Raw genomic sequence first — 22,713 nt, 5'->3', positions numbered from 1 at the left:
CCCTCGTATCGCGACATTCATATAACTCAGAAGAATAAATGAGACAATGAGAGTGAGGGATATCAATATTTGCCGAAAGGCTTAATAACTCTCCGGAAAGACGTCAGACAGCGAAGATCTCCTTGATTAAATTTCTCCACCCACAAACCCCATTTCTGTAATAACGTCTGGCTTCATCCACGGAAGTGACGTATTGTAACACGAGAGAATAGGTCCGGAGTAGGTCCTTTGCAGCGTCGCAAAGCAATATGTTAATCAAAGGACGAGTGATAGTCCACTGTGGCGAGTACAATTTGCCGTAGTGGACTAATGTGATATAGATATATATCATGGCCTGAACAGAGACCGCGGTGCGTCGTATCAACTGATGGTAAGTGGATTACCCGACAGTCGTCACGGTGAGGACTGTGTGCGTCACCACTCACTCCACTTCAAGAAATTGAGGGAAACTTTGAAGGCGCTATTCAACTTTTGCTTCATTACATTTGATTGCGTTTTAGGACACTTATTAATAAATCTGTAGTGAAGTGGTGAACTAGGATAAGTGAATTTTGTTGAAAAATTTTCTATTGCTTGAATCGAAAGTTCTCTCAAACGTCATCAAATTTTTGAACTCTCCTAGAAGTTTCATTCTTGCACTTATCCTAGTTTATCACTTCACTGCGGAAATTTTGTTTATTTATTTGGAATTTTCCATGCGTGTTTAGTGGTTTCAACACCTCCGGCGTCATCTCTAGTCACTTAAAGTCAATTAGTCTAGTCAACTTAAAGTCATTTTTAATTTGAGTGAAAATATTCATGCTATTTTTGTGTGCCCATTTTGCCTCACTCCGATGACTTCAATTCCCCTGAAATCATTAACTTAAGATTAATAAAATCATTTCGAAGTCAGCATTACTCATGAAATCATCTTGCATAATACTTGAAGTCATTAAAATCCTATAACCGCAAACCCCTCAAATCACGGCTGTTTTTATAAATATCTATTCTCTTCAAGTAGAGGAATCAACAAGATTATTCCTCATTTGTTCTCCGTATCCCGATGAATTCATCATTCGTGAATTTCAATCAGTCGCCACCATAGAACCAACTGATTGCAGATGCGAATTGTCACCAATTCTTTTTTCCCCTCTTTTCCTCCATCTGTCCTCACTTTCCGCCGTCTTTTTTTCTTCTAATTTCATCGGCGAAATGGAAACGTCGAAACACGATGGAAAGGAAACGAGGTAGCCCGTTGATTTCCGTGCGTATTCGGACGTCAAGCGTAAGCTCGTTTCTAATTGCGGCAGTGGGTGGAGACGAGTAGCACGAAAAAAAAATGATGGGGGGGAGAAAAAAAATTAAATTCATTCCCCGCGTCCGCGAGCCAACGGTTTCTGTCTCTCATACACCTCATCCACGGACTTTCCGGGTTCTCTCCTTCTGGACACTCAGTGTCTGTCTTTATTCATCCTCCGTACACTCGCCACGATCGCCGGAGAGAACGAATTTCCACGGGAATCGTACGTATGTGTGTGTGTGTGCATCGGACATAAAAGCCTAAAACAACATTTACCGCTGTTTTCATTTTTTCTCCTTCTCTTTTATCTCATCTCTCATTCGTATCTGTACATATAGTGCAAAAAGCCAGCCTTGCGCTACGGAAATTAATTAGATTTTCTTCTTTCCCTCGGACGAACACGCCGATCTCTCGTTCCTGCGGCTTTGGACCTTCCGATTCCCTTTTATCCTCTACTTTTTAATTATTCGCACAAACCAACCGACTCTCACTCTTCATCGTAACAGACTAAACGCGCCAAGAATCACTGGCTGGGAAACGGATATATACACTGGGCAGTTTGGAACGGTTATATGCGAAATTGAGAATGAAAGTGGCTTCGGTTAATGCGAGACGAATACGGGGAACATTTTTTTTCATCCGTGCCAACGGCTTAACCACTGATGTTTGATTTTATTACCTTGTCTTTCTGGCGATATTCCGGGGTTGGAGGGTTTAGGGAAGTCGCGATGAGAGAGGATGACATTGTGAATGCTTCGTAAATCATTAATGGAGAGTGGGAAACATTGGAGCACTGCACAGAGAATGTTTTTTTTTTTAGGAACATGTAACTGATTTCCAAAGTGTTGGCAGTTACCAGGGACATGTCACTGATTTTCAGAAATCTATGACCAATTGTTGGTGATGGATCCCGAAAAATTCGAGATTGGTAACAAAATTACTGAATTTCAGAATTTCGCTCTCGTTGAATTTTACAATCGCGAATCTCTTATAATTCAGGATAGATTCCTCAAAATCAGTGACATTTCCTTGAAAATTAATTTTTTTCTCTGCACAGAAAATAAAGTTTTTTGATGTTCAGAAATGTGTCACTGGTAATGAGGAACATGCACCGAATTTTGAAGGGTTTATAAATTATGTTTAGAAATCTATCACCACTTATTGGTGATACTGGACATTAGCTACAATAACCTTGATCATTCGTGATTGCAATTACTGAAATTTGGTGATGGATTCCTAAAAATTAGCGATTAATCCCTTACACTTTAGTGATGTCACTAAAAATTAGTTTCAAAATCACTGAATTTCAGAATTTCGCACTCATTAAATTTCACAAAAATTAAATCTTATTTCTTCTCGGCTAGCCTCTCGGCTTCTAGGCTAATCAAAAATTCATTCGTTTCCAAAATTACCAATGTGCCCAGACAATTTTCGCGGAGACGCAGAAGTTTTCTATTGTCAATATACTGAGAGAAAAAAATTTCTAAGATCTGAAACATATTTACTTCCAACAAGTAATTTTTCTTCAATCGCTTGACTCACGCGGCCCGAGAAAGGTCTAATGTTTTAAAATATTTTTGTAATCAAGTACGATCTTGTCGCAAATGAACTCACTAAAATCACATGGAAGAATCCTCTATCTTCAAGTATTTACTGTTTTCATGATTTTTTTCATGCACTTCCAATGTTTCGATATGTAATATCATAACGTTAATGTCATGATGTAACTTGGAACGACAGTGATAAATGAGAATTCATTCGAGTTCCATGAAGCGCGAACATTCTGAGATTTAAACCATTGAAAATAATTAATTTCTCTCAAGTAAATATGGTCTGCACATTAAGAAATTTTTCTCTCAGTATTCTTGCAGAATTCTTCCTGTACTATTCACTTCGCGTAAAAACCTTTGATATTATTACATTAAATTTGATTGATTAACGCCTTCTCGCTCTTCTTCAATATTAAGCTTTTAATAACCAAAACGTCGAGATAAATCACTCTCCTGGAGAAACCAATTCTTCCGAATCCATTCCAGTGTCGTAAACAAAACGACTCGAGAACTGAAATACATCATTTGGTATTAATGATACCTGCGGTTTCACACCAACATCGCTTAACTACAAGACCCCCTGAACTTGTCGGCATTTCGTAATTTATGGTTCAATTTTTCGTTCTAGTTTTACGACTTTAGGAATAGGGAATTCGTCTGTGACGGCAATTAAAATTCATCCCTTGTGACAGAAGATTACTCAAAAATTAATGAATAAAATTCACTAATCTACGATTACTTGTACGACTTAATTAATTCCAACTGTAGCTTCACGGAAAAAAAATGTTTTCCAGCATCTGGATGCCGAGACTTTCACTGGGAATCAGAACTTAGACGCGAAAAGATGCTGAAGATTTGATGTTTTTTCAATTTTTTCGAACAGTACATTTTCTAGCGCTGTAATTTTTTATCTCCATGTAAAAACTGATGAAAACGAAAAATTCTACCAATTGGAATTTCACCGGTGAAATTCTTCCATCATTTGAATAAAACTAAAATAAAAACCATTTTTAAAATCAAGAGGAGCAATAACACCCATACGGTGCCGTTATTCTGTCCAGCGAAACCGGCATATGAAAAAATTAAATACCGTGTGGATAAAATATGAGTCCCTCCGAATAAAATGGAAACCAATCGAAAATATCCGAATCGCGGCGGAAGAATCAGATAAACGAGATCAACGAAAAAATACGGTATAGGATTCCCACGGACTCTCAATTCGATTTCAGAATAAAAAACTGGAATCGGGACAACAATCTGCGTCTCCCGCGTTAAATATCAAATTGTTTCGTTTGTTTTTGCGTCTCGTGTTGTACCCTAGACCGCAGCTTTTATTATCATTTCCGGTGTGGTATTGCGGGATGATCCTCGTTACTCTTTATTTCTTTTTTTGCTGTGCGTCGTGAGCGATGGGGTGCTGATGGTTAGACGACGAGCGTCATTGTTCAAATAAATTTTTATGGTCCGGTGTAAAACCACTTGGTAACCGTAACCGCTCTCCTTTCCGTCGATTGTCAAGTCAAACTGATTTCAAAGGTGGGAAATGGATGAGGTGCTATGCAACCGTGAAATGGTTCGTTGTGGTTTCATAATGTGTTTTCAAAACTCCTTGAGTTTTTGAATTTATTATATTGAAAGTATACAGCATTTGTTGATGTGAATTACTTAGATCGAAAAAAAACGCTGAAATCGACATAAGATATTGTGTTTGAGATATTTCGTGGGCTTATGAAGGCGTTCCAAAGAATTGCTACTGGATATACCACGACGCGTTAGCCTATATACCCAAGACGATGGTACGCCACCACCAGAGCCATGCGTCATCTGAGCCATAAAAATGTAATAGCCCCTTAAATAACCGTGCGTGCACTGTATTTATGTCTTGTATTCTCTCTATTTCTCCCCCTCACCCCGTCGCCCGCTGATTTCTGTCCGCCGTTTGTTCCTGCGCTGTTATACTCGCGAATTAAGTATTGAACAAGTCATTCCGTTGAATGGGCCATGCTCACCAACGGTTGATAGGTTCAGACAGAAAAATCACGTGAATAGCACTGGAAATCATCTCCAGCACTCATGACAACAATCGATTTATTCAACAGAATTCATAACCATTATTCAACAATTACTCTTATTCAGTGTTAGAAAATTAATCCTCCAATTTATAGTAACAAATTCATGGAACTTTTAACTATGACTAATTCACATTGAATGAGCTGTCGAATTTTCGCAAAACTTTCTAATAGTTTTTACTTAATTCTAATATCTTAACAAAGTTTTATCGGAATATTTTCGACTTGGGGCGCCTAAAAACTACGAATGCATTAACTTTGTCGGAGAAATCGTCTGACTTCTCCTCGATTTTGTCAGAAGAAGCATGGAAAATTGAATTTTTGAAGTTTCGCAATTTCTCCAGAAATGCAACGAGAGGATGTGTCTCCTTGGGTTTTTCTGTTTTCACTGGCTGTTGGATGATGATCTGTTGATGCAGGGGCACTTGCACTAGAATACCAGCAGACTTGCCAACTGCCTCCTCTCCATAACGGTCTACTATTTTCCAAATGAGAAATCTATTTTGTTAAATTGAAACAATAATTTTTGGTACAAGAACAATTTCGTCGATCTTCAATGAAGCAGAGAAACTCCTACCTAAATTGAAAAAAGATCCATGCATTTATTTAGCACTAATAATATCTGAAATATTATAAAAAGTCAATCTCTCCAAAAGGAACGATTTTCATTTGCATTTCGGCGATTATCAAATGAAAATTTACTATTTGCTAAAGTCTCCAATGTCTTGAATAAAAATTGTTTATTATAACGAACGAGAATTGAAAATTTCAGTTCAATTATTCCCTGCAAATGGGTAAAAATCAAGAAAATGCAGATGAATATATTCTTGAATTTCCAATAAATTGAAAATTACTCCTAATTCAAATAAAAATTCAAATAGGCTGAGGAATTCTCATCTCTATGTTATTAAAAAATTTGTACTTTCATTGGATTTCTAGTGAACTCTGAAATTTCATAATTTTTCCCCCTTAAATTGCATTTAATGTCACTCTCCTGAAAATTACTAGTCAACTGTCCACGAAATTTCATTTTTTTTCTAACAATACACACTGAGAGAAAAATTTCCTAATATGTACACCATATTTACTTGACAGAAGTAAACTATTATAAATGGCTTAACTCGCAGAATGTTTGCGCATGAAAACAATAAATACTTGAAAATTGCCAATTCTTCTTCGCGATTTGAGTGAGTCCATTTGCGGCAAAATAATATTTGAGTACAAGAATATTTTAAAGCATGAGACCTTTATGTTGAATTAAACGATTGAAGATAAATTACTTATGTCAGATATTGGAATTTACTTGTCAGATATTGGAATTTTTTTCTCAGTACACTAATTTGTCAAATAATATCGCTCACCGTGAAACTTTATCTCCCCCTCATTCGCCTCCTCCACAGTAACCTCGGGAGGATGTTGAATATGTGACTCTAACATGGACCATGGCCCCAGAAAACTCGGTACATGATGAATAACTGGATCACTCATGTACCTGTACTCCTGCTGGCTCCATCCATAATTCTCCAATTTATTTCTGAAAATGTGAATACCACGTGTGACAAAAAACAATTTGCATGAACCTCGGAAGGATACAGATTTCCCATACGTGTGGATGGTCTCCAGCTCGTGTTTGTCGGGGGCTTTCAGGGATTTCATTGATGTATGAATACTCTGCACGTGAATTGGATAATAATGCAGATGGTAGTGATGGATGTCGGGTATTGGTGGCGGTTTTTTCATCTCCTTCTTCTCTCGGAGGGAACTGAAGAAGTTCATGAGCACATTCTTTGGACTGAAACGAAAAATCATTGCCTCACATTCACTCGATCCGTAAATTCACATTTTTCAGACGATTAATTATTATACAGAGAAAAAGTTTTTAGTTTCCAGTAATAGTATCACCGGGTCCTGAAATTCAGAGACGAAAAATACGGGATTGCAGTGAAATTTCACTGAGAATCAGAGAAAAAGGTCTAGTTCTCAGAAATTTTCACTGAAATACTTTGGCTATTTTTTCTCCAGTGAAATGCTTTTCTACTTTTGGAGTCGAACATCAGAGCTTTCATGTGAGCCCCATCAACTTACTAGTTGAAAAATAATGCCTCCGATGATGTGCTCCATAGTAATAATAACAGCAGCTGTGTAACAAAATAAATATCACTAATTATGCTGTTAGAAAAAAAAGAAATTGCATGGATAGTTGGTTACTAACTTTCAGGAGAGTGACAGTGAATTCAATCAAAACATGAATATTCAGTACCGAGTGACGTTGAATGTTCAATTAATTGAACATTCAAAACCATATTTACCAGAATTTTTGTCTTCTATCAATTTTCATTGAATAATTAAACCCAAATTTGAAGTTTTTTTTTATTTTTGCATTAAAATTTGAATTTTTATTGACGACATTTTCTTTCAATTCTAATGAAACTGTAGTGTGGCAAAAATTTTCCAGAATTGTGCCGGAACTTTCTGCAAAAACAGGATTTTGTAAGCGTTTAACAGTGTATTACATCCTTCACTTCTTGGAAACTTTCATCACATTATAATTTCACTGAAATTCTCAGAAATTTCGTCATTCAAAAATCTAAATTTTATGGAAAAATAAATAGAAACTGTGAATTTTAGTGCAATTATGCCACGAAAATTAATAGAAATAATGGAAATTCAGGTAAAAATATTCTTGAATTCCTCAATTGACTAAAAATTGAAGTAAATTGAGGAATTTCCGTCTTCCTGCTATTCAAAAATTTGGAACTTCATTGAATTTCTCGTGAAATCCGAAATTTTACAATTCTTTCGCCTTAGATCGAATTAAATTTCACTGTCCTGAAAATTACTAATCATCTATCTCTGAGATTTAATTTTTCTTCAACAGTTCAATTATTCCAAAATATGAACTGAGGTTCCTCTCCATGAATCCCCAACATCCCCGATTTGAATAAATCAAATCTCATTTTGAACCCAGATTAAAAAAAAAAATTATTCAATTTCACTCAGCCGATCTTGAATCGGTCTCGAATCAATCTCTCAAAACCGCATATAATATTCCTTAATCCAGTGAGAACTCATGAACTTCTAAGCATTAAACTTATTAACTAATCTGTTGAATCACTGCACGAAGACAAAAATCAACGAAAAATTACCGTAAAATCTAGTTAATCAAACAACAAGCATCCCGGAATTTTTATTGGAAATCAAAGAAAAATATGAAACAAAGAATGAATTTGTAACGGAATTTGCTGCACTTCTCTCATAATTCTTCGTTGAGATTTTCATCTGTGCGTTATCACATAATGATGATCTTATTTTTCCGAACACTGGATTTTGTCCACTTTAAAAATAAAGATAGAATAGAGGAAATTCGCTCTACAACTGAAACTAAAGACTTCAAACTCATTTACAATAATCTTCATAATGATATCCGAGCTCGTCTGCGACGGGCGACTATCGACCGCGTGAAAAACATCACTGGGAACACTCGTGTATCAGGATTCCCCTTATATGCACTAGCGCTCTCTCCTCATTGCTTTCGACTTCCTCTTTTTTTCGCGATCTCTAAAGTTCACTGGCACGCTCGTTTGTTAGGAGCTAATGCTGAAAACTATCGAAAATTATTCCACTAGGACATTGGTTAATATTGTCGAGTGGTGCTTATGGGTCGTCAGACGGCTGTGATTAACTTTTATTGCAGGGAAATACAATGAACGGGGGCATGATGCGAGGCGTTCAGGTGTATAAATGCTAATCGGGGGGCTTTCGCCGGTATTATTGAGAAGTCATTTTATCTATGGAAAGAATATAGCTCGGGTAGTCATTGACTTTCAGTGTCATGGGTGAGTGCTCCACTGACATAATCGGGAACTACCCACGTGGCGTCAGACGAAACTCTCCATTTTCAGAAAAATGGATAATAAACACAGAAAAAATTATTAGATGAAATTCACCAACTTGTCGTTGAAAAAATGAATTAGTTATTTCAACCAGTTATTAAACTTCAACAGCTAATTAATTAAAATTTAGAAAAGATTTTTCAGCTTCATTTGACAACCATTTGTTAAATTTTCGATAAACGTTCGCCAATTTTTTTTGAGAAAACAAATTTTCTAATTTATCAAATTCAATTAAGTTTGCCTACCATAGTACGGATGGTGAGGGCATATCTACATTTGGAAACAATCCCGCAATCATTTGCATATTGATAATCGATCAATGTCTTTCCTAGAAGATGATTTAGCAATAATCTACAATTAGTTATTAAATTTCATGGAAAATATGATAGTAATTTTCATAAGAGTGACATTAAATCGAATTCAGGGGAAAAACAGTTATGAAATTTCTAGTTTAAGGTAGAATTCAACGAAATTCATGTGTTTTAAGTGGGAGTGAGATGGAAATTTAACAACTTCATTGAATTTTCAGTGAAACCTGAACATCAATGCTCAATTTAATCCCTTCAATTTAGGTGTAAACTTTGTTAGGATCAATCAAAGAGGTTTATTTGGAACTGTTAAATTATCCATTTGAAGTAATTAAATCATTTTAATTGAAATGAATACATGGCTTCACTTGTTTCCAACATAAATATTATTGAGATGAATAGAAAAATTTTAAATAGAGGGTTCTACTGTATTCAAGCGCGTGATTTAGCCGGGTGCAGAGCATTTTATTTTCAGACAATATTTTCACAATTAATGGAGCGGATGAAATGAACACGATTAATCGAAGGATGTGAAGCGGTGAAATCTCACATCTTTATGAAAGATCCGAAGGTATTTATTATCAGAAGCTCGATGGCTTCTTGTGTACATCCGTATAATAACAGATATCGAAATTGCATCCACTTCCCCTGTGATGATAGAAATTTTATTATGGATACATGTGAGAAAAATTAGTGAAATCGGGGAAATCATGATCATAATATGAATTGAGATAAATAATTAGTGTCGCGAGGAGAGTCACAACATGGGCTCGATAAATTCATCGTAAACTTTCGTCTTGACTGCGTCAAAATTGTGAAATTTAATTATGCTTAGATTTTATTATGTGCTAATCGAAAAGTGTTCGTCCATACAGAGAGAAAAGTTTGCTAAAAAGTGTTCTCTACACAGAGAGAATATAGATCTTTTATAGATCTTTCCAATGGTACAACACACAACTTTCAATCTCTTTCATTTCTCAAACAGTAGTTCTTGTTCTGAATAAAGAACTATTTTCTTAATCGAAAGAAAATCTGCCGGTAATCGAATGCGACGCCTTTTGATCGAGACATTTTTTTGCGCAGTATATCCGAGTAAAAGTTATCTCGTCGTTTTACAATAAATAAACACGGACACATACAGGTGAGACTTTCTACTTGACAAGTGGTAAATTTGCAGCACTCATTCCGTTGTTTTTTATTCACTCGTGCTTCCTCATATCCCTCATCTTGTCGCTCGTTTTCCTCCAATAATTAGTGATGCAGGTGCCATTCCACTCTCAATGAGGGAAATTATGCGGAGAGAGTGGATTATGGGATGCTATCGTTTACTCTAATTTCGTTAATACTTTTCGAACATCAGTTCATTTTTCCGAAACATTGGAAACCTAATGGAAGAATAATTTTAATTCATTCTTCGATTTCATGCCCGTTACTTTAAGTAGATTATAAGCACTGCAAATAACTTAGTTCGTCTTAACTAAACCAGATACTCCTGAGCTAAGGGTTGCGGAGAACACATCAGAAATCTTTGCAGGCAGGAAAATCCAGGAATTATTGTCGAAAAATTTGGGATAAACTCTAGTTTATAGTAAAATGGAAATCATAATTTGTTCAAGATTGGCAATTGCGCAGTAGTTCTACATTTGTCGTTGGACATTCATTAGTAGCTCCATTTTTTTTTCTCTCGAAATACCGCACTTCAATCAGCCTACACCAGAGTAAAGAAATATTCCAGCAAATGTCACTCGTTCTTCAAAACTACAGATTATTTTCCTTAAAATTGTGTAGAAAAAACTCTTGCGCTGTACAGTCGGGATTTTCAGCCAGTAAAATTCGGCAAGTTCTCTCCTATGCAACAGACCTTTACCCTCGTGTTTTACTCCTAGAAATTCAATGAAATTCGAAATCCTTGAGCAGAGAAAACACGTGAATTTCCAAGTTTACTTAAATGTTCTATCACAACATCAATATTTATTGTAAAATTATGCCGAATTTTTAATCAATCGAACATTCAAGAATATATTTATCACAATTTTGCAGATTTTTATTCATTTTCATGGAATGATTGAACTGAAATCAACAGTTTTCATTTATTTTTCCATAAAATTTTCAATTTCCAATAACGAAATTCTTTGAAAGTCTAGTGGAGCTGTAACATGATCAAACCTTCCAAGAACTGTACTGAAAATTTGCGCCAAAAGTATCGAAGAGTTCATGAGATTTGTCATAAATAAACAAAACTGGCTAATGTTTTAAAACCTTTCAAAATAAAAATCACCATTTCGTTTTGCATTGATATCAAATTATTCAAGTGAAGTGGAAGCCCAGAACTCATTTTCCAGTTCTAAAAGTGTGATATCACCTCAATAATAATGACTGAGTCGGTTCATTCCCCCAAAGAGCCTCTCACGCGCATGTATTTCATGTTAATGAGGCATATGGAGTTGAAAATCCGACAATCCGCTGGCACAGCTAAATCCCCCAGCGATTTACCTTCAAACTGACCCATCAAACCTTTATGAACAGAATATTTGAACGCTCCAGTTCTCTAATAATTCCCCCGAAACTGCCTCGCCCCATACAATTGAAAATTAAACTCAAATAAAAAAAAAAATGCCCTCTCTCTACATACATGCATTAAATGTAGCACAAAAGGGGTTAAGAAGAGGGTGGGCTACGAAGTAGAGAATGTCGCAGAAAACGTAGCGCAAGTAATTCAGAGTACGTCCGAGTTTATTTAATTAAACACAGGGGCTTTTTGTTTTAAGTACCAGTAACGAGTGTTTATTTTAAAATCCCACGGGAGACTAATTGACCGCAAGCCTCTCCGTCGGGTTCTATGGTGTCCTCTCCTCCCTCCTGTCCTCTCTCAACGAAAACTGGACGCGTCCAACCGGCAAAAATAAATAAGCCCTCTCAGCGTTGGGTTTCCGCGGTCCTGACGTTGATAAAATGGAGACAAACGAGAGCTGAGGATGAAACGTAACGTAGGTCTCGGGTTTATTCAATAATAGAGACCTTCCAACTGCTTTTTCATTATTATTCTTGGAGACTACACTGTTAAAAAAAATTGAAATTGCATGGAATACTTAGTAAAATCAGAGTTGCGGAAATTATCGGTAACAATACCCAAAAGCTCCAACAATATTCGATTCGCAAGACTATTTTATCGGATTTCTATTGAACTTTATATCCGTTTTTGGCCGATTCTATTGAAAATGTTCTATAGAAAAACTTAATAGAATTCGACTTTTCTATACAACTTATTCTATGGCGATATTTTCTGCAGAATTTTCTCGCCTCAAATTTTTAAAGTTTTTTTTGTTTGATTTTCTTGATAAAAAGAAAAAAAATAGAATAAAAAAAAAATTGAAAATTTGAGCCGAGGAAATTCTATAGAAAATATCTCAATAGAATAAGTGGCATAGAAAAATCGAATTCACTAGGATTTTCTATTAAAGTTTTCGGTGTATGTTGCGAAGTTAAGAGGAAAGTATCAAAAGCTAGAAGGACATATTCAGTTGTAACATCCTGAAACCTTCAAAATTATCGGAAAAGCTCTTTAAAGCATCAATACCATCAGTGATCCAAAGAGGTATAAACGCGATAAATTCATCAGATAAGTACTCCTCCATTTATTATGGGCACTCAGACATTTTGTCCGGGTATCCTGTACAGTTCTCTCATAGGATTAGTCATTTATTATTCATTTTTAGATAAATAACTGCAGGAAATACATTTGAGGAATCAAAACAAAACTTATTTAAAGAACTATTGAGGCGAGTCTAAATTATTTTGTGTACATGTGACCAAATGTAATTTAATCAATCATCTCGTAAACGATTCTCTATAAAATACTTTTCATTATTTTAAAGGATCAAAATTGATTGAAAAATCCGATTATTGCATGGGAATTGTTTTTAGGAAGCTGATGTAATGGAATTCGTCAATCTACTCAGACCCTCCCTTGTACCCATAATGGAATTGAGACCTCTCAATTTTTCGAATTTTCCCGCTCCCTCGCACGTTCCGGATGAAACTCATAAATGATCGGGAAAATGTATATGAGGTGAATGAACAGACGCTGAACTCCCCCTTTTTTCATGACTCGAATCCAGGCACTTTGGAGTGTTACGATATGCGGAGTGAGGTTATGCCGATCACTTAGGAAAATGAGTCTTACGCCTGTTTGATGCTTGCACACTACACACGTGCGCTCAGGCTGTCTCTCTTGAAGTCTTTCTCTCTGACGCTTCGTACATTACGCGAACGGGTGAATAACCAGAGGTTCACTGTTCTCATCAAAAGTTGGAGGAAAGTTATCTAGAAAATCTCGGAAAATTTTGCTATATAAAGGGTAATGGAGCTTTACTAAATACGGAAAATATACCTGAATCAGGTATATTTTATAATGGATAATTTTTTATTTACTTTTTGATTACATTTTTTTTAAGAATTTAAAATCGAACCTGAATTTTTCTTACAAGGAAAAAAATATATTTGAATTGAGTATAAAATATACTTGATTGGCACACGCCAAACAAGTCTTGTTTGGGGCAATAAAATCGCTAGTTGAAAATTGCCAAAAAAAGAATTACGTCAAGTGATTCGAATTTTCCGTGTATACTTGATTCAAGTATATTTTATACTCAATTGAAGTTTTTTTCGTGTATTTTCGAATGTTTTCCACTGGAATTCAGAAATTGTTGTCAAAGTGTTGAAAGGGCGTGAGACCCATTTTTCGCTTGACTATATTCACACATTGTTTGACCAATATTTTGATCCTTATTTTTGGATAAAAATATTTTGCCCCTCAAACTGAAACATTAACCCTTCAACTGAAACATAAATTAAGTTCTTTTCTGAACGAAAAAACCAGGAGATCATTGGCATAACTCCAATGACAACTGTCGTCCCGAGAAAATAAATCTCGATGTGATTTGTTTCACCGACACACACACGAGTCCAATGATTGATTTAGACATCGCTTGATTCTCATAACACCTGCAAGTATCGCAGATCATCAATCATCAACCTCATGATTGATAATTTGCATAATACTAGGATGTGATCAAACTGACTCGCTACCACTAGAAAGCGATTATCCATCATATCGGCTCCTTCATTGATATCTTAAAGTGTTAACAAGTTTCTCTCAAGGTCAGAAGGGCATCCTCGAAGCGGATAGAAAGTGGTTGCACGTTCCAATGTGCCTTTGACACCTGAAGTAGACCGGCGATCATCAGCTAGTGCATGATTTACAATTCATATGTTAAGACACTGTTGAATGGTACGTAGAACAAACAGTAAATTGGTGTCATGATGCCACTAGGCCCAACAGCCAAGTGGATATAGCTTCAGTCGAGAATCTTGCTAGTTAACTCCTAAAAAGGGATAACGATGTCTCGTCTGGATGAAAATTCGTCTATAATTGTGCATTATAAATTCCACATTTTTCTTTAAATCAGAATGAGTTTATGCTGATTGTGAGAGACTTTTTCAGCCCCAGCTGACGCATGATCGGCAGTTTTCGAGTTACAGAAGAAAATATTTTTAGCAACCATCGATCTCTCGTCTGATGGATCCCGGCAATATTCAATCTGATGAACGATATAACGATGAAACTTTTCTCGATAATCGATCATCAGCGATAAATGTCCGCGTTAAAAATACTCAGTACTTCTACAAGCAACTGGACAATGCCACCCAGAGAAATAGTCGCAAGAAAAGCGAATTAATGAATCCATTCGAAATCAATCAGAAAGTTCCAGTCATCTAGTTCACCCAGTCCCGTGTCGTGAAAGGTAAATGTAAAAAAATACCTGAATTCTAAGAGTTAACATCACTATGAAAATAAAATGAATCATTAATAAAATCTGGATTAACACGAGAAATCGCTTGTTCGTCGTTTATTCCAAGTTTTATTTTACCAGTTGAATGTACCAGGACCTTGGAATGAGACGATGATGAAGAAAAATATTCAATGGGAAATCACCGAGGAAGAAAAAACAGTCATGAACGACCGGTTCTCAATGTTGGTAAAGTAACCGGAAGGCGGAATCCGTGAGGCGCGGGTTGAGTCCGGCTTGGAGAAATTGCGATTTTTAATCTTTCGGAAACCGTCGAACGGAAGTCTAGACACCGAGAATGATCGGAGAAGTGTTAGGAAAACATTCGCCGATGAAGCTCGGTCGATGGACGCCCGTGTCGACCAAGGTTTTTTCGTGTCACGGGACCTGAAAATTAATCTACTCACCTCGCCATGGAAAACATATCAACCTCCCCCACGTGCTTGCCATCCTCGCCTTCGGCTCGGAAGGCAATCTTGCACGACCATCGATCTCTCGCTTGATGCATCCCGGCAATATTCAATCTGGTGAACGATATGGCGATGAAAATTTCCTCGATAATCGATCATCAGCGATAAATGTCCGCGTGAAAAATACTCAGCACTTCTACAAGTAACTGGACAATGCCACCAAGAGAAATAGTCGCAAGAAAAGCGAATTAATGAATCCATTCGAAATCAATCAGAAAGTTTCAGTCATTCAGCTCACCCAGTCCCGTGTCGTGAAAGCACACTCCCCAGCTAACCCATCGCCGTCGGCTCGGGAGGCAATTTTGCACGTGGGGGACGGTGATCTGTTTTCCAAGGCTCGGGCACGTAATGTACTATTCCATGGTTTCCCTTGGTCACCAGGAGAGTCTGTACGTGGGGTACAGCTCCTGGGGTACAATGCGACACGGTTGGAGAGGAAGTCGGCCCATGAAACCGCAAAACATGTAAAAACCCGAATAGGGTATATATGGCAATAAATACAAAGTAATTAAGACCTTCCGTTCCAAGCAACTAGACAATAATTCCAAGCAAAATTGATCGATAAATCCTTTCGACATTAATCAGAAAGTTCCAGTTATCCAGTGCGCCTTGTCTCATGCCGTGTAAACCCGCACATTCCCCATATAACTAACAAATACCTAAATATCAAAAAGTCACTCCATTATGAGAGGAAAATTGGTCATTAATCAAATCCGGATGGAAATGAGAAATCGCTGGTTCTTCGTTTTTGGCAAGTTTTACTTCAACAGTTAAATGTACATACACTGCGACCTTGAAGGAAAGTGGTGATGAAGAAAAATATTCTATTGGAAACCTGTAAAGGAGAAACATTCACGAGCAACCGGTTTTAACAATGTCGGTATGTCCACGATATACATGTCCACGGTTTTATCAGAAAACAGTGCAAGTTTTTCTAACCCAGGAAAAGACCTCTCCTTCTCATGAGCGAAGCATCAATCATCATGACCGTCTGAATACGTGAAAAACAATAACATGCCAATACATCAGAACTGATCGAATTGGAGTGACATGAGAGGGCCCACCTGAGCTGAATGGTAAATCCAATCACAGCATCGCCGTACAAGGAATGTCTGTTGTAACTAATAGACTTTCATTTTTTCCTCTCAATACCCAATTCGGAATAAACTAGTCTTCCTAGTGTCTTCCTACTTTCAGTTTCACTCCACGTCTCATTCCCTGCTTCCTCGTTAAGTCCGATTACCACCAGAGGCACTTGGATGGTGTGTTTTCTTGTCTGAATTTTGCTGGTGGAAAAACGGCCAACTCTCCGAGTCTTCTGGGTGATCATTTATGTGGCAACATGAATCCTCTAATGATATGAAGTTCGTGGAATACTTTGACTAAGTTGATGGACTGATGACACAGGTGGTGGTTGACAGCACAACTATCCTGTTTCCTGTAATATAAATCATGGCTGACGCAGGTTAACGTCACCATTTGCTTCGCAGCGACGGATGTGAAACGAAAATTGAATTGGTTATTCAAGAAAAAAAGGTTTTTGAACAAAATGTTAATTCTAATGACGAATTGTATCGTGGAACGTAAAAAAATCCTTGAATCATTTTCTTTCTTTTGGATTGTGGCTTAGGAGAAGAAATGAAGTTTCTTGGAGAACTTTGGCTCATCATAATATTCAATTGCATTTTTGATGTCTACATTTCTTCTCTGCGATAATTCAGACTGAAATGATTGCAAATCATAACAAATAGATTTCTACCTCCTATCACTGATTAATTTCCTCCCTTTCCACTCTCTCCAAGCATCCACTGCAGCGTTGATTATTGTAATATCAGCAAAGTGCTCAGCTAAATACGCCCGGTAACTAAAAGCCGAGCAGTGAAAACATCTGCAGAGGAAATTGAATGGACCTCACGTTACGTAATATCCCTCCAGCCCCTTGAATCACGTGACTCAATGCCATCTCCAACGTCAGGATCCTGGGGAAGCCATTGGCCAGTGGTTTGCGGGGGGTCAAAAATTCCACCCAGCCAAATATTATGCTTGCATCAGTTGAGTAAATAGTTGGAATTAATTAACGTGAATGCAGAGGGTGGTAGAAATATACACAGTGTTTTCGGTGGTATACACTTCAGCTGGACTATAGATTCTACCCAGTTGTGAAACTGGTTAGATAGAGATGGCTTGACTTTTGAAAGCCATTGAGAGTAACGACGATGGAAACTACATGAAGGGGGTAAAGCGAAAGATGAGGGAGAGGTGAAGGAGAATGGTTAGTTTCTGACGAAGGAGTAGTGACTACTCGTCACTACTCCTTGACGTCTGAGGCTTATAGTCACAGCACGATAGACTAATTGATATCCTGGTCGTCCTCCGGTTAGCGACAGTTATAATGGCTACATTCGAGGTTATAGTCCTGATCTCGATCAACACATTTCTAAAGCCTTTCATGGTGATTAAAAGATGAACGCTGAAGGATTCATGTCACACATCTCTTTTATTCCTGCTCATCATGGACTTTGTCGTCAGGCGGATCTCATTATTGCGATGAAAGACAACAAATCAAACTCGCGGAGAAGCGGAGAATTCCACCTTTGTATTTTGCCATCAGTTGAAGAAGAGAAAAAATGAAGCAATCAGATGAATCAGAATACCTTCATGAGAGCCTCCCTTCCTCTATTGACTTTATTCAAATTTTCACGTCGGCACTTGCCGAATCTACAATGATGTACCTCGTTTTTGCAATACACTGGTAACCAGCGTAAATTTGCAGGATTCAAACGACGCTGGCTGCGTGTATCGTTAGTGTGTAAAGCGGAGAGAAGAAGAAGGTGACGGAGAAAGGTGTGAGCTAAATTGCGGGGCGAAAGAGAGAGATATTGAGGAATGAAGAGGACGCCTCCACAGAGGGCGTGGGTGTTCCTTTATTGAACTAATTTTATACTCCATCTCTTGTATCTTCACCGCTGTTACGAACCCCCTTGCCTGCCCTACAACCCCGCTGCCCCTCCCTGTGTACCGCCACTACTATTCCACATCCCCCCTTCAACTTGAACATCCCCCCCCCCCCCCCGGCACCTTTAAACCTCGCGTATACTCGACCGTCCAACTTGCCCCATTACGTCTACGCAAATATAACCACTTAGGGAGTCTATATACGCCCCTGGGAAGAAGATAACGAACTGGGATCAGGTCCTCACCTCTCTCGCATACCGGCTGTTGCGACACACCCCCGCACCGACAACCCGGTTGCACTCATCATTTCGTCCCCCTGCGGTTTTCATTTCACTTCATACTGTTTTTTTTCAGACGCGTTGTTTTCGCGAGGGAATTACACTTCAAGATTGTGGAATACATTTCGGTCAAGGATTGTTGACTTATCATTCATGACACGTTCTTCGGAAGTGGGGAATTGGTTTTGTTTGAGGTGGCGAGGTTTTAATTTTGGGAAGCGATGCCCCGTGGAAATGAATATGACTGGGGAAGAGGCGAAATATGGGAGATAGGTTTCATATAGTTATTGGATGTATTGCGGTATATGTTTTTATGTATATCTAGTTATCGAGAGAAATTTATAGGTAAATGGACATTCGTGTGTGAGTCATATACTTGTCATGTATGAAATCGTGCATAATTCTTCATATGTTGAAGACGCATGTATGCGGAGGCTGGAACTTTTTACCCAACAAGGGGAGAAGGTTGCAGAATCTATTCTAGCCACTCTTGTCGCTCCGCTTGCATGCATTGTCTAAATAAAAAATGAAATTGTTAACAAATCTGACCCTTGTTCCAAGGGAAAATGAAATTTTTTTATTTCGACATTTCTGGCGCCTCCGAGGGTGTCATTGGCATTAGAGGATTTAATAAATACGGAATCAACATTCATTTGGCGAAAAAATTCGATTTTGGCGAAAGTCGACTTTTCCCCTGAAAAAACCGAAAATCTGAGCCTTTGGCTCCGGGTGAAAAATTTTTTTTTTCAGTTTTCCCCTTTGTCACATACTTTTGAGAGTTTTGAATAACCCGTCACTTAAATAGTTGGAATCAACGTTCACCCGGCTAAAAAATTCGATTTTGGCGAAAGTCCACTTTCCCCCTGAAAAAATGCAAGATCTGACACTTTGGCCCCCGGTGAAAAAAAAAATTTTTCAGTTTTCACTTTTTCCACGACTTCTCAGGACTTCTCAGGGCCGAAAAGAACTGAGGATTCGAACGGTCTCCGGAAAAGTCCGTCGCGGAACTGATTAGGACTTACCAGGTCAATCAGGGTCTGGAGAGATCTTCAAACACCTGTGTACGTACAATCAGAACCAAATCCTCGACTCAGGATGAATTACTGCATTTTTTTGGTCACAATTTCATATACAGCATTTTTATAGTCTTTATATAATTATTCACATATATATTTATCAATGTGGGATAAGAAGGGTGTAAAATGAATTAATTGTACAGAAGAGGGAAGAACAAGTGCTAGTTTTTTTTGTGGGGAAATTCTGGCGTTCAAAAGTTTTTTTAACAGAGTCGCTGGCAAATAATGATAATGTTAATGCTAATGTTTAGCATTACTTACTTGGAACTAGTCTATTGTAAATAGGGGTTATGAAATTAAAGCATACGTATCGTTTTTTATGAGGAATTTTACTGCGTTCATCAGGTTTTTTTTAATGACGCATTTATATCGAATTTTCTCATGTTTATCTGGAGCTTTTTCCTAGTCTCCATTGGGAATAAGCCGTTGAATAATACAAATATACTGATATGATAGGACTTAATATGGTAAACCCTGAGCAAATAGTGAGAGTATTAAATTTCTCATATATTATATGACGTGCCACTTTCGAAAAAAGGAAGATGGCTATTATTGTATTTGGTTCATGATCAGAAATGACGCATATCAATTAGCCATGACAGTGAAAGTATCGACATCCACTGATAGCGGCAGTACTGACATTCTGATTATGTGCGAAGAGAAATTTCGCGACCAGTGAGTGAAGGGTTTATTGGGCACGCCTGCTAATCAATAAATGGACGGTGAAACGAAGCAGCTCTGGCTAACCAATTGCTAGTCAAGTATATGTATTATTTGTATATTCATTATTGAAGATACCGTTTTACTTGATATCCACGAGGATTAATTCTCGACTCGTTATAATTCAAAGATTGAAACTGCGCGCGGTAATGTAAATGTTCCAGCATCAAACGTGGGATTATTCGCGTAATTATCAGCTGGGATGGGAAGAAAGTGAAGATAGACATTTCCGATAGACAACTCAGGCAGGAAATAAATATTCGGACAGTTTAGAATGATTAATAGTGCAGAAGTAATTATAAAGGCACATTCGCCAGATAATGCTTTTATCGCCGTGTGATATACGCTATTTTATGTCGTTGGGCTCGAACGTTGTCGTTGCACCCGCTTCGCTCAGTTAGATCGCGGTTTATCGGGCCTAATGATATAAAATAATTCTCCGCGAATTTATTGAAATCGTCAAACGCGTAAATGCAATTGGTCCATCTAATAACCCTAAAATTGATCTGAGCTCACAGAACACAGCACACAGAATCATGCTAAAGGATCCTCCGGCACCGGCGGGCGTCTGTCGGGCCAGATAGAGACGCAGGGGGGCTCATCCCGCCGAGACCTGTTACACGGTCAGCTAACAACCCCTTAGCTCGAACCCCATGGGACACCAAACGAGTGTATAGCGCTCTTGTCCCGTGTAACGACTGTTTGATCATTTCTGTGTCAACAAGAAGAAGAAATTCAACGGGGAACTGCGAAAAATCGGAAGAAAACAATCTGACCTTCATGAACAGAGTGAAACAAAGTTCGATACAACGCGATGGGTAATTTGACTGTCGGAGTGGCAGTCGGTGGTAAGACCCTCTTGAAACACGAGGTAAAGTACTGTATCATTATCCATGGTTGGACGGATACGGTAATGCGCAAACACTCGGCTAGTTCCCACGCGTTTACGTGTTGCACGTCTGTACCTGTGCATCACTCGTCTTCTTTCACCTTTTTTCCATGTTTCTTCTCTTTTTCTGTGATTATATGTGCAATGTGTGCATGAGTAACCAGTGCGCATCATTTTTGTAAGTGAAGAATCCGTATGGGACATGATATGATGCAATGTTGAAATTTTTTGGCTGAGGTTTCCGGTACAGTGGGTGCATGTACCGTCCATCTGAGGAATAATGATGTTTTACACATCCAGTAAATTCACAATTTGATGATAGAATCGATGGAAACTGTAAATTTCAGGTCAACTATTTGATGAGAATTGATGGAAATCAAAAAATGGAAGTGAATATATTCTTGAGTTTTTCACGATCCAGTGGATCTATACTGTCAGTAAAAAAATTGAATTCCGTAGACGGTTTAATATTACTTTTAAGGAGAGCGACAAGGTATTCAATTGCGGGGCAAAGAAATCAGGAAATTTTTAATTTTTTGGGAAATTGAATAACATTCGTTTTTGAGGAGCAAGAAGACGATTATTCCGTAAGTTACTTGAATTTTTGATTACGCCATCAATATTTAGTACCAAATTGAAAGATATTTTTTTAATTTTCATGGAATGATTGAACTGAAATTTGGAGTTTCCATCGTTTTTTGCTTTCCAACGGAAGCTTTGTAATGGCCCGATTTTCACATTTTCTAATTTTGATTGGAAATAATGTAGAGTGATCGGAAACGTAAAAATACAAAAAATACGAAGCTTGGTGACCATGTCTGTGTGTGAACACGTTCACCGCCACATTTTTTTGACCATATTTTTAGAAAATCGAAAAATTGAGTGGTTAAAGTGATTCCCAAAAAACGTAAACTTTGTCAGATTATAGGTCTTCATATGGACTAACGCAGTGCAAAATTTCAGCTCGATCGGTCCAATATTTTTTTAGAGAAAGGGATTCGTTTTCAATTCGCTTTTCGCGAATATCTTAAAAATGAATGATTTTTCTCTTCAAAATGTTCATCTCGATGTCCTCTAGCTAGATCAATCGAAACATATACACCCGTGCATGCAAAGTTTTCGAGATATTACTGTTTTTGTGTTTTTCCATTAAAATCCTTGTACGCGCTCTAACTGCTGCGAAAATCGAGATATCAGCCTGTTTTTTTCACAAATTGTGAGTTTTCAATTAAGAAATTCCTTGAAATTTCAGTGGAACTGTCGCCTGATAAAGGTTTCCAAAAATTGGACTGGAAATTGGACCCAAAAATTGTTAATACTGTAATTTACGGCATACATCGACAGTCGGGGATTATTTCCATCGAAATTAATGTAAAT

At 37.6% G+C, this 22,713-nt stretch overlaps 1 protein-coding gene across 1 annotated transcript in view; it reads right to left on the bottom strand.

Annotated features, from left to right (window-relative positions):
* Positions 1-5,104: 5,104 nt before the first annotated feature.
* The window catches only part of LOC107040169, a 32,698-nt gene continuing 15,089 nt past the window's right edge, over positions 5,105-22,713 (bottom strand). The window contains exons 2-5 of the mRNA XM_015260117.1: positions 6,984-7,036; positions 6,505-6,690; positions 6,260-6,432; positions 5,105-5,376 (exon numbers count right to left, since the gene is read on the bottom strand). Of these exons, the coding sequence (XP_015115603.1) occupies positions 5,105-5,376; positions 6,260-6,432; positions 6,505-6,690; positions 6,984-7,036 (684 nt within the window). The remainder of the gene's footprint in view (positions 5,377-6,259; positions 6,433-6,504; positions 6,691-6,983; positions 7,037-22,713) is intronic.

Source organism: Diachasma alloeum, unplaced genomic scaffold (genome assembly GCF_001412515.2).
Source record: "Diachasma alloeum isolate Michigan unplaced genomic scaffold, Dall2.0 Dall_scaffold_00325, whole genome shotgun sequence".
NCBI classification, from domain to species: Eukaryota; Metazoa; Arthropoda; class Insecta; order Hymenoptera; family Braconidae; genus Diachasma; species Diachasma alloeum.
Note: the sequence above shows the minus strand (reverse complement) of the source record. Positions and strands in the feature narration are given on the sequence as shown.